The sequence below is a fragment of the Coloeus monedula genome (genome assembly GCF_965178545.1).
Source record: "Coloeus monedula genome assembly, chromosome: 30".
Taxonomy (NCBI): Eukaryota; Metazoa; Chordata; class Aves; order Passeriformes; family Corvidae; genus Coloeus; species Coloeus monedula.
Window position 1 is genome coordinate 2928399 of NC_138810.1, and position 17634 is coordinate 2946032.

Genomic DNA, 17634 nt, shown 5'->3' on the forward strand with positions numbered 1-17634 from the left:
TAATTAAAGGCAAATAAAGACAAACGAGGCCCCTCCCCCCTCTCCAAACACCCTCTGGAATTAACATTCCAAGGAAATCCTCCCACAGCTGAAATCCTCGGGAAAAAAACCCCAAAAAACCCCTCAAAAAACCTCAAAAAGAAACCCAAAAAAACCCCCCAAAAAAATCCAAAAAGAACCTCAAAAAAACGCCCCAAAAACCAAAAAAAAAACCCCCAAAAAAAACAAAAAAAAAACCAAAAAACCCCCAAAAAACAAAAAAAAACCAAAAAAAACCAAAAAACCCCCAAAAACAAAAAAAAACCCCCCAAAAAAAACCAAAAAACCCCCCAAAAAAACACAAAAAAAAAAAAACCAAAAAACCCAAAAAAAACCCCACAAAAAAACCCAAAAAAACCAAACAAAAAAACCCCCAAAAAAAACCAAACCAAAAAAACCCCAAAAAACCCAAAAAAAACCCCACAAAAAACTCCCAAAACCCCCCCCCAAAAAAACCAGAAAACCCCAAAAAATCCTCAAAAAAACCCCCCAAAACCCCCAAAAAAACCCCAAAAAAACCCCAAAAAAACCCCAAAAAAACCCCAAAAAAAACCCCAAAAAAAACCCCAAAAAACCCCCAAAAAAACCCTGAAATCCCAGGGAAAATCCCCAAAAAAACCCCAAAAAAACCCTGAAATCCCAGGGAAAATTCCCAAAAAACCCCAAAACCCCCTGAAATCCCGAGGAAAATTCCCAAAAAACCCCCAAAAACCCCTGAAATCCCAAAGAAAATTCCCAAAAAAACCCCAAAAACCCCTGAAATCCCAAAGAAAATTCCCAAAAAAACCCCAAAAACCCCCTGGAATCCCAGGGAAAATTCCCCAAACCCCCCCAAATTCCCATTTTTCCCTCCCTTTTCCACCTTTTTCCCCTCCTTTCCCACATTTTTTCCCACTCCTGACCAGGATCAAACATTCCCTGGGAAAATCAATCCCAAAAAACCCCAAAAACCCCTGAAATCCCAAAGAAAATTCCCAAAAAACCCCTGAAATCTCAAAGAAAATTCCCAAAAAACCCCCAAAACCCCCTGAAATCCCAGAGAAAATTCCCAAAAACCCCAAAACCCCTGGAATCTCAAAGAAAATTCCCAAAAACCCCCTGAAATCCCAGAGAAAATTCCCAAAAAACCCCAAAAACCCCCTGGAATCCCAAAGAAAATTCCCAAAAAACCCCAAAACCCCCTGGAATCTCAGGGAAAATTCCCAAAAACCCCAAAAACCCCCTGGAATCCCAAGGAAAATTCCCAAAAACCCCAAAAACCCCCTGGAATCTCAGGGAAAATTCCCAAAAAACCCCCAAAACCCCCTGGAATCTCAGGGAAAATTCCCAAAAAACCCCCAAAAACCCCTGAAATCCCAGAGAAAATTCCCAAAAAACCCCGAAAACCCCTGAAATCCCGAGGAAAATTCCCCAAAAAACCCCTGAAATCCCAGAGAAAATTCCCAAAAACCCCCTGAAATCCCAGGGAAAATCCCCAAAAACCCCCAAAACCCCCTGAAATCCCAGAGAAAATTCCCAAAAAACCCCAAAACCCCTGGAATCTCTAAGAAAATTCCCAAAAACCCCCTGAAATCCCTGAGAAAATTCCCAAAAAAACCCCCAAAACCCCCTGAAATCCCAGAGAAAATTCCCAAAAAAACCCAAAAACCCCCTGAAATCCCAGGGAAAATTCCCAAAAACCCCAAAACCCCTGGAATCTCAGGGAAAATTCCCAAAAACCCCTGAAATCCCAGGGAAAATTCCCAAAAAACCCCAAAAAACCCCTGAAATCTCAGAGAAAATTCCCAAAAACCCCCTGGAATCTCAGGGAAAATTCCCAAAAACCCCAAAAAACCCCTGGAATCTCAGAGAAAATTCCCAAAAAACCCCAAAACCCCCTGGAATCTCAGGGAAAATTCCCAAAAAACCCCCAAAAACCCCTGAAATCCCAGAGAAAATTCCCAAAAACCCCCAAAACCCCCTGAAATCCCAAAGAAAATTCCCCAAAAAACCCCAAAAAAACCCTGAAATCTCAGAGAAAATTCCCAAAAACCCCCTGGAATCTCAGGGAAAATTCCCAAAAAACCCCCAAAAACCCCCTGAAATCCCAGAGAAAATTCCCAAAAAACCTCAAAACCCCTGGAATCTCAAAGAAAATTCCCAAAAAACTCCTGAAATCCCAGGGAAAATTCCCAAAAACCCCCTGGAATCTCAGAGAAAATTCCCAAAAACCCCCAAAACCCCCTGGAATCCCAGAGAAAATTCCCAAAAAACCCCAAAACCCCTGGAATCTCAAAGAAAATTCCCAAAAAACCCCTGAAATCCCAGGGAAAATTCCCAAAAACCCCCTGGAATCTCAGGGAAAATTCCCAAAAACCCCAAAAACCCCCTGAAATCCCAGAGAAAATTCCCAAAAAACCCCGAAAACCCCTGAAATCCCAAAGAAAATTCCCCAAAAAACCCCTGAAATCCCGGAGAAAATTCCCAAAAACCCCCAAAACCCCCTGAAATCCCAGGGAAAATTCCCAAAAACCCCAAAACCCCTGGAATCTCAGGGAAAATTCCCAAAAACCCCTGAAATCCCAGGGAAAATTCCCAAAAAACCCCAAAAACCCCCTGGAATCTCAGGGAAAATTCCCAAAAAACCCCAAAAACCCCTGGAATCTCAAAGAAAATTCCCAAAAAAACCCAAAAACCCCCTGAAATCCCAGAGAAAATTCCCAAAAACCCCAAAACCCCCTGGAATCCCAGAGAAAATTCCCAAAAAACCCCCAAAACCCCCTGGAATCCCAAAGAAAATTCCCCAAAAATCCCCAAAAAACCCCTGAAATGCCAGGGAAAATTCCCAAAAAACCCCAAAAACCCCTGAAATCCCAAAGAAAATTCCCAAAAACCCCTGAAATCCCAGGGAAAATTCCCAAAAACCCCCTGGAATCTCAGAGAAAATTCCCAAAAACCCCCAAAACCCCCTGAAATCCCAGGGAAAATTCCCCAAAAAACCCCCAAAACCCCCTGGAATCTCAGAGAGAATTCCCAAAAAAACCCCAAAAACCCCTGAAATCCCGAGGAAAATTCCCCAAAAACCCCCAAAACCCCCTGGAATCCCAAAGAAAATTCCCCAAAAATCCCCAAAAAACCCCTGAAATGCCAGGGAAAATTCCCAAAAAACCCCAAAAACCCCTGAAATCCCAAAGAAAATTCCCAAAAACCCCTGAAATCCCAGGGAAAATTCCCAAAAACCCCCTGGAATCTCAGAGAAAATTCCCCAAAAACCCCCAAAACCCCCTGGAATCTCAGAGAAAATTGGCAAAAAACCCCAAAAACCCCCTGAAATCTCAGGGAAAATTCCCAAAAAACCCCCAAAAACCCCCTGAAATCCCAGAGAAAATTCCCAAAAAAACCCAAAAACCCCCTGAAATCCCAGGGAAAATTCCCAAAAACCCCTGGAATCTCAGGGAAAATTCCCAAAAACCCCTGAAATCCCAGGGAAAATTCCCAAAAACCCCCTGGAATCTCAGAGAAAATTCCCAAAACCCCCCAAAACCCCCTGGAATCCCAGAGAAAATTCCCCAAAAAACCCCGAAAACCCCTGAAATCCCAAAGAAAATTCCCCAAAAACCCCGAAAACCCCCTGGAATCTCCGAGAAAATTCCCAACCCCCCCAAATTTCCCATTTTTCCCTCTTTTTCCCCCCTTTCCCCCCCCAGTTCCATTCCTGTCATTGCTGCCAGGGCTGAGAATTCCCAGGAAATGCTGGAAATGTCACCGAGCCGCCGCCGCTCCCAATTAACCCTTTCCCAATTAAAAATCCCGGGAATTGGCACCTCCAGCTCCCGTTGCCAATTAAAATCTCCGGGATCAGCAGCTCTGGGTTGGGGTTTTGGGGTCAAATCCCGAGATTTTGGCAGCTCTGGCAGCTCTTACCTTTCGGTTGTTGCTTCCTGGACATTTTTGGGGTGGAATTCCGGAGGTTTTGGAGGTGGGAAAGTGGGAATTTTCCAGGTTGGATGGGTTGGGAATGTTGGAGGTGAATTCCTGGGAGAAGGAGGGTTTTTTCTGGAAAAAAAAAAAAAAGGAGAATTAAAAAAGGGAAAGGGGGAAAATGGGAATGAGAAAGGGTTAAAAAAAAAAAAGAAACACTGGGATAAAAGGATGGAATTAAAAAAAATCTGGGAATGAAAAGGGGAAATGCTGGAAGGAAAAATAAAGGATAAAAAAGGTCTGGAATGAAAAAGAAAGGATAAAGAATTAAAAATGAAAGAGATCCTGGAATTAAAGGGGAAAAAAACCCTGGATTGAAAAATAAAGGATAAAAAAGCTCCGGAATTAAAGGAAAAGAAAACGCCTGGAATTTAAAAAAAGGATAAAAAAAAAACCCTGGAATTAAAGGGGAAAAAAACCCTGGAATGAAAAATAAAGGATAAAAAAGCTCCGGAATTAAAGGAAAAGAAAACGCCTGGAATTAAAAAAAAAGGATAAAAAAAACCCCCTGGAATTAAAGGGAAAAAAACCCTGGAATTAAAAGATTAAAAACCCCTGGAATGAAAAATAAAGACTAAAAAAGCCCCCTGGAATTAAAGGATTAAAAAAAACCCCTGGAATGAAAAATAAAGGATAAAAAACCTCTGGAATTAAAGGAAAAGAAAACGCCTGGAATTAAAGGATTAAAAACCCCTGGAATTAAAAATAAAGAATTAAAAAAGCCCTGGAATTATGAATAAAGAATAAAAAAAACCCCTGGAATTAAAGGGAAAAAAAACCCTGGAATTAAAAATAAAGGATAAAAAAACCCTGGAATTAAAGGGAAAAAACCCTTGGAATTAAAAATAAAGGATAAAAAAGCCCTGGAATTAAAGGGAAAAAAACCCCTGGAATTAAAAATAAAGGATAAAAAAGCCCTGGAATTAAAAATAAAAGGATTTTAAAACCCCCCTGGAATTAAAGGATTAAAAACTCCCGGAATTAAAAATAAAGAATTTTAAAAACCCTGGAATTATGAATAAAGAATAAAAAAAAACCCTGGAATTAAAGGGAAAAAAACCCCTGGAATTAAAGGGAAAAAAACCCCAGGAATTAAAAATAAAGGATAAAAAAGCCCTGGAATTATAAATAAAAGGATTTTAAAACCCCCCTGGAATTAAAAATAAAGGATTAAAAAAACCTCCTTGGAATTAAAAATAAAGGATTAAAAAAAACCCCTGGAATTAAAGGATTAAAAACCCCTGGAATTAAAAATAAAGGTTAAAAAATCGCTGGAATTAAAGGGAAAAAACCCCTTGGAATTATAAATAAAGGATAAAAAAGCCCTGGAATTAAAAATAAAAGGATTTAAACCCCCCTGGAATTAAAGGATTAAAAACTCCCGGAATTAAAAATAAAGGATTAAAAAAAACCTCCTTGGAATTAAAAATAAAGGATAAAAAACTGCTGGAATTAAAGGAAAAAAACCCCTTGGAATTAAAAATAAAGGAGAAAAAAACCCTGGAATTAAAGGAAAAAAAATCTCCTGGAATTAAAGGCTTAAAAAAAAAACCCTTTGGAATTAAAAATAAAGGGAAAAAAAATTCTGGAATTAAAGGATAAAAAAAATCCTGGAATTCAAGGAAAAAACCCCTGGAATTCAAGGAAAAAAAATCCCTTTGGAATTAAAAATAAAGGATAAAAACCCCCAGGAATTAAAAATAAAGGATAAAAAACTCTGGAATTAAAAATAAAAGGATTTTAAAACCCCCTGGAATTAAAGGATTAAAGAACCCCTGGAATTAAAAATAAAGGAATTTTAAAAAGTTCTGGAATTAAAAATAAAGGAATTAAAAATGAAGGAATTAAAAGTAAAAGAATTAAAAAGAAAAGAATTAAAAATAAAAGAATTAAAAAGAAAAGAATTTAAAGTGAAGAAATTAAAAATAAAGAAATTTAAAATGAAGGAATTAAAAATATAGGGATTAAAAATAAAGAGATTAAAAGTAAAAGAATTAAAAGTAAAGGAATTAAAAATAAAGGGATTAAAAATAAAGAAATTAAAAATAAAGAAATTAAAAATAAAGAAATTAAAAATAAAGAAATTAAAAACAAACGAATTAAAAATAAAGGAATTAAAACCAAAAGAATTAAAAATAAAGGAACTAACACCAAAGGAATTAAAAATAAAGGAATTAAAGATAAAAGGATTAAAAATAAAGGGATGAAAACCTAAAGAATTAAAAATAAAGGAACTAAAAAAAAAGGAATTAAAACCAAATTAATTAAAAATAAAGGAATTAAAAATAAAGAAATTAAAAGTAAAGAAATTAAAAATAAAGAAATTAAAAATAAGGAAATTAAAAATAAGGAAATTAAAAGTAAAGAAATTAAAAGTAAAGGAATTAAAAGTAAAGGAATTAAAAATAAAGAAATTAAAAATAAAGAAATTTTAAAACCCCCCGGAATTAAAAAATCAAGGAAAGAAAAACCCCATGGAAATAAAAAAAAAGGGATTTAAAACAAACCTGGAATGGAAATAAAGGAATTTAAAAAAAAACCCTGGAATTAAAATTAAATGGATAAAAAATCCTGGAATAAAAACCTGGAATAAAAACGTCCCCGGGGTCTCTCCCGGATTGAGCCCAAATTTCCCCCAAATTTCCCCCAAATTAAACCTGAATTGATCCCAAATTAAACCCAAATTTAATCCAAATTTATCCCAAATTTCACCCGAATTTAATCCAAATTTAATCCAAATTTACCCCAAATTTAATCCAAGTTTACCCCAAATTTAATCCAAATTTACCCCAAATTTAATCCAAATTCACCCCAAATTTACCCCAAATTTACCTCACTTTAAACCCCAATTTAAACCTGGATTTATCCCAAATTTCACCCAAACTTCACCCAATTAAACCCAAATTTAACCCAAATTTATCCCAAATTAAACCCGAATTTAAACCCAAATTCATCCCAAATTAAACCCAAATTTACCCCAAATTTAATCCAATTTAAACCCCACTTTAAACCCAAATTTACCCCAAATTTCCCCCAATTTAAACCCCACTTTAAACGCAAATTTAAACCTGAATTAACCCCAAACTTCACCCAAATTAACCCCAAATTTCCCCCAAATTAAACCCAATTTTAGCCAAATTTCCCCCAATTTCAACCCCACTTCAACCCCAAATTTATGCCAAATTTTACCTAAATCAACCCCAAATTAACCCGGAATTTATCCCAATCTTACCCCAAATTTTTCCCAAACCAAACCCCCATTTATCCCAAATTAACCCCTTTTTTCCCATTTTTCCCATTCCCCCCCCCCTTTTTCCCCATTTTTTCCCATTTTTCCCTTTTATTCCCATATTTTTCCCCTTTTTCCCCCATTTTTTTCCCATTTTCCCCCCATATTTCCCCCTTTTTTTTCCATTTTTCCCTTTTTCCCCCATTTTTTCCCATATTTTTCCCCCCATTTTTTCCCTTTTTCCCCCATATTTTTCCCATTTTCTCCTTTTTCCCCCCATATTTCCCCTTTTTTTCCTTTTTCCCCATTTTTCCCCTTTTTCCCCCATATTTTTCCCATTTTTCCCTTTTCCCCCTATTTTCCCCTTTTTTCACCTTTTCCCCCCATTTTTCCCTTTTTCTCCCCATATTTTTCCCATTTTTCCCCATATTTCCCCATTTTTTCCTTTTTTCCCCATATTTTCCCCCTTTTTCCCCCCATTTTTCCCCATTTCCCCCCATTTTTTCCTTTTTTCCCCATATTTCCCCCTTTTTTTTCATTTCCTCCCCCTTTTTTTTTCCATTTCTCCCTTTTTTCCCCCATTTTTTCCCATATTTTTCCCCATATTTTTCCCAATTTTCCCTTTTTTCCCCATATTTTTCCCATTTTTCCCCATATTTTTCCATTTCCCCCATTTTTTCCCTTTTCCCCCCATATTTTTCCCCATATTTTTCCCATTTTTTCCTTTTTTCCCCCCATATTTCCCCCATTTTTTTCCCATTTCTCCCTTTTTTCCCCTTTTCCCCTTTTTGCCCCATATTTTTCCCAATTTTCCCTTTTTTCCCCATATTTTTCCCAATTTTCCCTTTTTCCCCCATATTTTTCCATTCCCCCCATTTTTTCTCTTTTCCCCCCATATTTTTCCCCATATTTTCCCCATTTTTTCCTTTTTTCCCCCCTATTTCCCTTTTTTTCCCCATTTTTCCCTTTTTTCCCCTTTCCCCCCCATATTTTTCCCCATATTTTTCCCATTTCCCCCATTTTTTCCCTTTTTCCCCCATTTTTTTCCCATTTTCCCCATATTTTCCCCCTTTTCCCCGCCTTATTTTCCCTTTTTCCCCCCTTTTTTCCCCCTTCTTTTTCCCATTTTTCCCCTTTTTTCCCCCCATATTTTTCCCCTTTTTTCCCCCCATATTTTTCCCCTTTTTCCCCCCATTTTTTCCCATTTTCCCCCTTTTTTGGGACACATTTCAGAGCAATTCCAGAGGGGGATTTTCCTTGGAAGAGGCAAACAAAGAAAGGAGAGGAGACAAAGGAGCAGAGAAAAAAAATTCCCTCCCTTTTCCTATGGAAAACTCGGGGATATTCCCAAAAAATTGGGGGATTTGGGAGCCAGGAAAAGCCGGGAATGACCGGCAGCGATCCCGGGTTAATTAGGATTAATTAGGGAATTTCCTCCAGGATTAATTAGGATTCATTCCGGAATTTCCTCCAGGAGTTCCTGGGATCAACCTGACAAAGGAGCAGGAAAAATTCCCTTTTCCTATGGAAAACTCGGGGATATTCCCAAAAATTGGGGGATTTGGGAGCCAGGAAGGACCGGCAGCGATCCAGGGTTAATTAGGATTAATTAGGGAATTTTCACTCCGGGCTTAATGACAAAGGAGCAGAGAAAATCTCTGGGAATGATCCCTTTTCCTATGGAAAATTCGGGGATATTCCCAAAAATTTGGGGGATTTGGGAGCCAGGAAAAGCCGGGAACGACCGGCAGCGATCCAGGGTTAATTAGGATTAATTAGGGAATTTCCTCCAGGATTAATTAGGATTCATTCCGGAATTTCCTCCAGGAGTTCCTGGGATCAACCTGACAAAGGAGCAGGAAAAATTCCCTTTTCCTATGGAAAACTCGGGGATATTCCCAAAAAATTGGGGGATTTGGGAGCCAGGAAAAGCCAGGAACGACCGGCAGCGATCCCGGGTTAATTAGGATTAATTAGGGAATTTCCTCCAGGATTAATTAGGATTCATTCCGGAATTTCCTCCAGGAGTTCCTGGGATCAACCTGACAAAGGAGCAGGAAAAATTCCCTTTTCCTATGGAAAACTCGGGGATATTCCCAAAAAATTGGGGGATTTGGGAGCCAGGAATGACCGGCAGCGATCCCGGGTTAATTAGGATTAATTAATTCAGGAATTTCCTCCCGGGATCCTGAGGGGGTTTTTTAGGGAGTTGAAAAATCCCGGGAATGCGGCAGCACAAAGGGAGGGTTTGGGCTGAAATCTCACCCTTTTCCCCCCGGGAATTTTCCCCTTTTTTTTTGATTTTTGGGATTGAAATTCCCGGCTGGAATCGATGGGAAAAAAAAAACGGGAAAAGGGAATTTTTTAACCCCAAAAGGGGATTTTTTTAACCCCAAAAAGGGATTTTTTTTACTGGGAAAAGGGAATTTTTTAACCCCAAAAGGGGATTTTTTTAACCCCAAAAAGGGATTTTTTTTACTGGGAAAAGGGAATTTTTTAACCCCAAAAAGGGATTTTTTTAACCCCAAAAGGGAATTTTTTTTACTGGGAAAAGGGAATTTTTTTAACCCAAAAGGGGATTTTTTTAACCCCAAAAAGGGGAAATTTTTTTTATCAGGAAAAGGGAATTTTTTTACCAGGAAAAGGGATTTTTTTTACTGGGAAAAAGGAAAATTTTTAACCCAAAAAGGGAATTTTTTTAACCCCAAAAAGGGAATTTTTCTTAACCCCAAACAGGGGATTTTTTTACTGGGAAAAGGGAATTTTTTAACCCCAAAAGGGAATTTTTTTACCTGGAAAAGGGAATTTTTTTACCTGGAAAAGGGAATTTTTTAACCCCAAAAAGGGAATTTTTTTAACCCCAAAAAAGGCATTTTTTAACCCAAAAAGGGAATTTTTTAGCCTGGAAAAGGCAATTTTTTAAACCCAGAAATGAGATTTTTCTTAACCCAAAAAAGGGAATTTTTCGAACCAAAAAAAGGGAATTTTTTAACCCCAAAAAGGGAATTTTTTAACCCGGAAAAGGAATTTTTTTTTACTGGGAAAAGGGAATTTTTTTGCCTGAAAAGGGAATTCTTTTAAACCCAAAAGGGAATTTTTTAACCCCAAAAAGGGAATTCGTTTACCTGGAAAAGGGAATTTTTTTAACCCCAAAAAAGGGAATTTTTTAGCCTGGAAAAGGGAAAATTTTTAACCCAGAAATGGGAATTTTTTTATCCAAAAAAGGGAATTTTTTTAACCCCAAAAAGGGAATTTTTTTAACCCCAAAAAGGGAATTTTTTGGGGATCCCAAGGAAGTTAAAAACCTCTGGAATATCCCCCAAAACAAGCCCTGGGGGGTTGGAAATCCCAGGAATTCCCTTCATCCCTAAAATCCCCTTTAGGATCCCGATTTTTTGGGGAGAGAAAAAAAAAAAACAAAGGGAATATTTTGGATTCTGGGAATGAGGAGTTGGGAATATTTTGGGAATGTTTGAAATCCCTGGAATCACTGGAGACACCAAAAGATTTCAATGGGATGCAGGGATATCCCAAAAGGCCAAAAAAACCCCTCCCAAATCCATCAAAAACCTGGGAAAAATGGGAATTATTGGGAAAGGTGGAAAATTCCCCAAAAAATCCGCTTGGAGCAGGCAGGAAACCCCCCCCAAAAAATGGCATTTTTTCCACTTGAAAGGTGGGAAAAATAGGGAATAAAAGGGAATTTGGGGCAGGGGATGGAATGTTGGGGTGGGGATTAATTGGGAATTCTTTAATTGTGGCTGATGAATGAAAAATTCATGGATTCACCTGGCAAAGGGCAGAGAGGGCTCAGCAATTCCCTGGGAATTCCAGGCTGGAGGAGAAAAAGCTGGAAAAGCAGAGGGAAGGGAGGGGTTAAATCCATGTGGGAATTGGGGGAGGGGAAAGGGGGATTTTAATGGGAATTTTGGGGGGGGGAGGGAGAGGAAAAGGCCCCAAATTGCTCCAAAATCTGGGATAAAATCCAAAGGTGGAATTCCAGTGGGAGCAGAGGAATCCCAGGATCCCAAATTGAGCTGGAAGGGTGGAAATTGCTCCTGGAGATGCCTCCAGAATTCTCCAAATGCTGGGAAAATCCCCAAAATCCCAAAGATCTGCTGGGAAAATCAGGGAAAAGAATCCCAAAATCCCAAAGATCTGCTGGGAAAATCAGGGAAAACGACCCCAAAAATCCCAAATCCCAAAGATCCACTGGTAAAAACAGGGAAAACAACCCCAAATCCCAAATTTCTGCTCACAAAAACAGGGAAAACGACCCCAAAATCCCAAATCCCAACGATTTGATCTTAAAAACAAGGAAAGAATCCCAAAAATCCCAACTCTCCAATCCCAAAAATCCCAAATGCCAACGATCTGCTCTTAAAAATGGGGAAAACGACCCCAAAAATCCCAAATCCCAACGATTTGATCTTAAAAACAGGGAAAACAACCCCAAATCCCAAATTTCTGCTCATAAAAACAGCGAAAACGACCCCCAAAATCCCAAATCCCAACGATTTGATCTTAAAACAGGGAAAACAACCCCAAATCCCAAATTTCTGCTCATAAAAACAGCAAAAATGACCCCCAAAATCCCAAATCCCGACGATTTCCCCATAAAAAACCAGGGGGAACAATCCCCAAAATCCCAAATCCCAACAATCTGCCCTTAAAACAGGGAAAAGAATCCCAAAAACATCCCAAATCCCAAAGATTCACTGGTAAAACCAGGGAAAACGACCCCAAATCCCAAATTTCTGCTCATAAAAACAGCGAAAACGACCTCAAAAATCCCAAATCCCAACAATTTGATCTTAAAACCAGGGAAAACAACCCCAAATCCCGAATTTCTGCTCATAAAAACAGTGAAAACGACCCCAAAAATCCCAAATCCCAACTATTTGATCTTAAAAACAGGGAAAAGAATCCCAAAAACATCCCAAATCCCAAAGATCCACTGGTAAAAACAGGGAAAACGACCCCCAAAATCCCAAATCCCAACGATTTGATCTTAAAACAGGGAAAACAACCCCAAATCCCAAATTTCTGCTCATAAAAACAGCAAAAATGACCCCCAAAATCCCAAATCCCGACGATTTCCCCATAAAAAACCAGGGGGAACAATCCCCAAAATCCCAAATCCCAACGATCTGCCCTTAAAACAGGGAAAAGAATCCCAAAAACATCCCAAATCCCAAAGATTCACTGGTAAAAACAGGGAAAACAACCCCAAATCCCAAACTTCTGCTCATAAAAACAGCGAAAACGACCTCAAAATCCCAAATCCCAACAATTTTATCTTAAAAACAGGGAAAAGAATCCCAAAAACATCCCAAATCCCAAAGATTCACTGGTAAAAACAGGGAAAACAACCCCAAATCCCAAATTTCTGCTCATAAAAACAGCGAAAACGACCTCAAAAATCCCAAATCCCAACAATTTGATCTTAAAACCAGGGAAAACAACCCCAAATCCTGAATTTCTGCTCATAAAAACAGCGAAAACGACCCCAAAAATCCCAAATCCCAACGATTTGATCTTAAAAACAGGGAAAAGAATCCCAAAAAAATCCCAAATCCCAAAGATTCACTGGTAAAAACAGGGAAAACGACCCCAAAAATCCCAACGATTTGATCTGAAAACAGGGAAAAGAATCCCAAAAATCCCAACTCTCCAATCCCAAAAATCCCAAATCCCAATGATCTGCTCTTAAAAACAGGGAAAACGACCCCAAAAATCCCAAATCCCAGGAAAATCCATCACGGGACAACGATCCACTCGTAAAACCAGGGAAAATAACCCCAAATCCCAAATTTCTGCTCATAAAAACAGCGAAAACGACCCCAAAAATCCCAAATCCCAACTATTTGATCTTAAAAACAGGGAAAAGAATCCCAAAAACATCCCAAATCCCAAAGATTCACTGGTAAAAACAGGGAAAACAACCCCAAATCCCAAACTTCTGCTCATAAAACCAGCGAAAACGACCTCAAAAATCCCAAATCCCAACAACTTGATCTTAAAACCAGGGAAAACAACCCCAAATCCTGAATTTCTGCTCATAAAAACAGGGGAAACAACCCCAAAAATCCCAAATCCCGAATTTCTGCCCTTAAAACAGGGAAAGAATCCCAAAAACATCCCAAATCCCAAAGATCCACTGGTAAAAACAGGGAAAACGACCCCCAAAATCCCAAATCCCAACTATTTGATCTTAAAAACAGGGAAAAGAATCCCAAAAACATCCCAAATCCCAAAGATCCACTGGTAAAAACAGGGAAAACGACCCCCAAAATCCCAAATCCCAACGATTTGATCTTAAAACAGGGAAAACAACCCCAAATCCCAAATTTCTGCTCATAAAAACAGCAAAAATGACCCCCAAAATCCCAAATCCCGACGATTTCCCCATAAAAAACCAGGGGGAACAATCCCCAAAATCCCAAATCCCAACGATCTGCCCTTAAAACAGGGAAAAGAATCCCAAAAACATCCCAAATCCCAAAGATTCACTGGTAAAACCAGGGAAAACAACCCCAAATCCCAAACTTCTGCTCATAAAAACAGCGAAAACGACCCCCAAAATCCCAAATCCCAACAATTTTATCTTAAAAACAGGGAAAAGAATCCCAAAAACATCCCAAATCCCAAAGATTCACTGGTAAAAACAGGGAAAACAACCCCAAATCCCAAACTTCTGCTCATAAAACCAGCGAAAACGACCTCAAAAATCCCAAATCCCAACAACTTGATCTTAAAACCAGGGAAAACAACCCCAAATCCTGAATTTCTGCCCATAAAAACAGGGGAAACAACCCCAAAAATCCCAAATCCCGAATTTCTGCCCTTAAAACAGGGAAAGAATCCCAAAAACATCCCAAATCCCAAAGATTCACTGGTAAAAACAGCGAAAACGACCCCCAAAATCCCAAATCCCAATGATTTGATCTTAAAACCAGGGAAAACAACCCCAAATCCCAAATTTCTGCTCATAAAAACAGCGAAAATGACCCCCAAAATCCCAAATCCCAACGATTTGATCTTAAAACCAGGGAAAAGAATCCCAAATCCCAAATTTCTGCTCATAAAAACAGCGAAAACGACCCCAAAATCCCAAATCCCAACGATTTCCCCATAAAAAACCAGGGGGAACAATCCCCAAAATCCCAAATCCCAACGATCTGCCCTTAAAACAGGGAAAGAATCCCAAAAACATCCCAAATCCCAAAGATTCACTGGTAAAAACAGGGAAAACGACCCCCAAAATCCCAAATCCCAACGATTTGATCTTAAAACCAGGGAAAACAACCCCAAATCCCAAATTTCTGCTCATAAAAACAGGGGAAACAACCCCCAAAATCCCAAATCCCGAATTTCTGCCCTTAAAACAGGGAAAAGAATCCCAAAAACATCCCAAATCCCAAAGATTCACTGGTAAAAACAGGGAAAATGACCCCAAAAATCCCAAATCCCAACGATTTGATCTTAAAACCAGGGAAAACAACCCCAAATCCCAAATTTCTGCTCATAAAAACAGTGAAAACGACCCCCAAAATCCCAAATCCCAATGATCTGCCCTTAAAACAGGGAAAGAATCCCAAAAACATCCCAAATCCCAAAGATTCACTGGTAAAAACAGGGAAAACAACCCCAAAATCCCAAATCCCAACAATTTGATCTTAAAACCAGGGAAAACAACCCCAAATCCCAAATTTCTGCTCATAAAAACAGCGAAAACGACCCCAAAATCCCAAATCCCGACGATTTCCCCATAAAAAACCAGGGGGAACAATCCCCAAAATCCCAAATCCCAACGATCTGCCCTTAAAACAGGGAAAAGAATCCCAAAAACATCCCAAATCCCAAAGATTCACTGGTAAAAACAGGGAAAACGACCCCCAAAATCCCAAATCCCAACTATTTGATCTTAAAAACAGGGAAAATAATCCCAAATCCCAAATTTCTGCTCATAAAACCAGCAAAAACGACCCCCAAAATCCCAAATCCCGACGATTTCCCCATAAAAAACCAGGGGGAACAATCCCCAAAATCCCAAATCCCCGAGCTCTGTCTAGACAGGAATCCCAGGAATATTTTTAAGGAAAAAAGAGCAGAATTTGGGTTTTTGAGGAGTCCCCGGAAGCTTTTCCTGAGGAATTTCAACGCTTGGAAAAAAAGGGAAGAGGGAGAGGAGGGAAAAAAGCCGGGATTTTGGAGGGATTGGGGGTTTTTGGGATTTCCTGGGAGCAGCATGTGGCTCATTTTGTCGGGAATTAGGGATTCCCACTCGGGGTCGTTCCCATTTCCAGGGAAATCCCTGAGCAAACGCCGCCTTTGGGGTTTTTAATCCTTTTCCCAATCAAAATTCCGGCGGCTCCCGCGGGTCCCAGCTGCTGCGGGGCTCCGCTGATCCCATCCCAATTAAAAACCGGGATAATTGCACGGAAATCCCGGGATTTGGAGCACGAGGAGCGGCATCAAACACCCCAAATTCCCGGGGTTTTTTTGGTGGGAGCTGCAGCGTTGATTCCCGGCTCCTTTGATCCCCAATTCTGTCGAATCCCAAACCTTAAAATGCGGAGTTTTAGCCCGAAAAGTTGGAGCAGAGGGAAATGATCTCGATGATCCCGGGTTTTTTTGCCTGGATCTGGGGGGGTTTTGCCCCAAAAATGAACATTTTTCTCTCTTTTCTGTGTTTTTCCGCGTTTTTTGGAGGGAAAAATGCTCATTTTGGGGGGAAAATGTTGATTTTGGGGGGAAAAGGGTTAAAAAGAGGGAAAAAGGGTTGAAAAGGGGGAAGAAAAGGGGGAAGAAAAGGGGGAAGAAAAGGGGGAAGAAAAGGGGGAAGAAAAGGGGGAAGAAAAGGGGGAAGAAAAGGGGGAAGAAAAGGGGGAAGAAAAGGGGGAAGAAAAGGGGGAAGAAAAGGGGGAAGAAAAGGGGGAAGAAAAGGGGGAAGAAAAGGGGGAAGAAAAGGGGGAAGAAAAGGGGGAAGAAAAGGGGGAAGAAAAGGGGGAAGAAAAGGGGGAAGAAAAGGGGGAAGAAAAGGGGGAAGAAAAGGGGGGAAGAAAAGGGGGGAAGAAAAGGGGGGAAGAAAAGGGGGAAGAAAAGGGGGAAGAAAAGGGGGAAGAAAAGGGGGAAGAAAAGGGGGAAGAAAAGGGGGAAGAAAAGGGGGAAGAAAAGAAGGGGGAAGAAAAGAAGGGGAAAAAAGAAGGGAAAAAAAGAAGGGAAAAAAAGAAGGGGGAAAAGAAGGGAAGAAAAGAAGGGAAGAAAAGAAGGGAAGAAAAGAAGGGAAGAAAAGAAGGGAAGAAAAGAAGGGAAGAAAAGAAGGGAAAAAAAGAAGGGAAAAAAAGAAGGAGGAAAAGAAGGAGCCCAAACTCTTCCCAAACTCCACCTCCGAGTTTGGAGGGAAAACCCCTCAAGATCTCCAAGGGAATGAGATTTTTTGGGTTTTTTTCTTTTTGCTGGAAAACTCCAAGCTGCCAGAATCCAAGGAAAATCCAAGGAAAATCCCCTTGGGAAGCAGCAGCAGCAGCCCCGTGGGAGGCTCCAGCAGGGCAGAGTTGGTGTGAAATGGCCCAAAATCCATAAAACTCCGGGAATTTCTGGGGTGGGAAGGGAATTCCGGGGTTGCTTTTCCCAGTTTTCCAAGTTTTTCTTCCCAGGGAGCCCCTCGGGAGCAATTCCCACCGGGATTTTGGCCTCTCCCAATGGGATAAAATCCCTTTATTTTTTATTTTTTAGCCCGTTTTCCATCCCTCTGGAATCTCCCTAGGGAAGGAGGCACAAGTGGGAAAAGCCTTTCCAAAGACGGAAAATAAATAATAATAACAGTAATAATAATAATAAAAGTAATAATAATAATAATTCCTTAATTCTTTGCCCTTTCTGCCGCTTTTCACCCCAATCATTCTTGGGAATAACCAAAAAAAAAAAGGAAGGAAAAAACCCCACGGAATTTCCTCCTTATCCAACCAAAATTCCTGCCAGACCCCCCCCTCCCCCAAATTCCCACAAGAACCCCCCCAAAACCCCCTCAGATTCCCCCAAAAACTCCTCAGACCCCCCCAAAAAATCCCTCAGAGCCCCAAAAAGACCCCCAAGACCCCCCAAAAAAACCCTCAGAGCCCCTAAAAGACCCCCAAGACCCCCCAAAAACCCCTCAGACCCCCCCAAAAATCCCTCAGAGCCCCTAAAAAACCCTCAAGACCCCCCCAAAAACCCCTCAGACCCCCCAAAAAGACACCCAAAGACCCCTCACAGCCCCCCCAAACCCCTCAGACCCCTCCGTGAGACCCCTCTGACCCCTCCAAGGGCTCCTCCTGCCCCCCAAATCCTCACAAGGCCCCTCAGACCCCCCCAAAATCCCTCAGACACCCCAAAAGACCCCTCAGACACCCCAAAAGACC

General features: G+C 40.1%; 1 protein-coding gene across 1 annotated transcript in view; it reads right to left on the minus strand.

Moving 5' to 3' along the window:
- Positions 1 to 17634, minus strand: part of SPATS2 (spermatogenesis associated serine rich 2) — a 65618-nt gene that overhangs the window by 47428 nt on the left and 556 nt on the right. Inside the window, exon 2 of the mRNA XM_082299061.1 lies at positions 3943 to 4074. Coding sequence (XP_082155187.1) covers positions 3943 to 3967 — 25 coding nt within the window. The 5' untranslated portion in view covers positions 3968 to 4074. The remainder of the gene's footprint in view (positions 1 to 3942; positions 4075 to 17634) is intronic.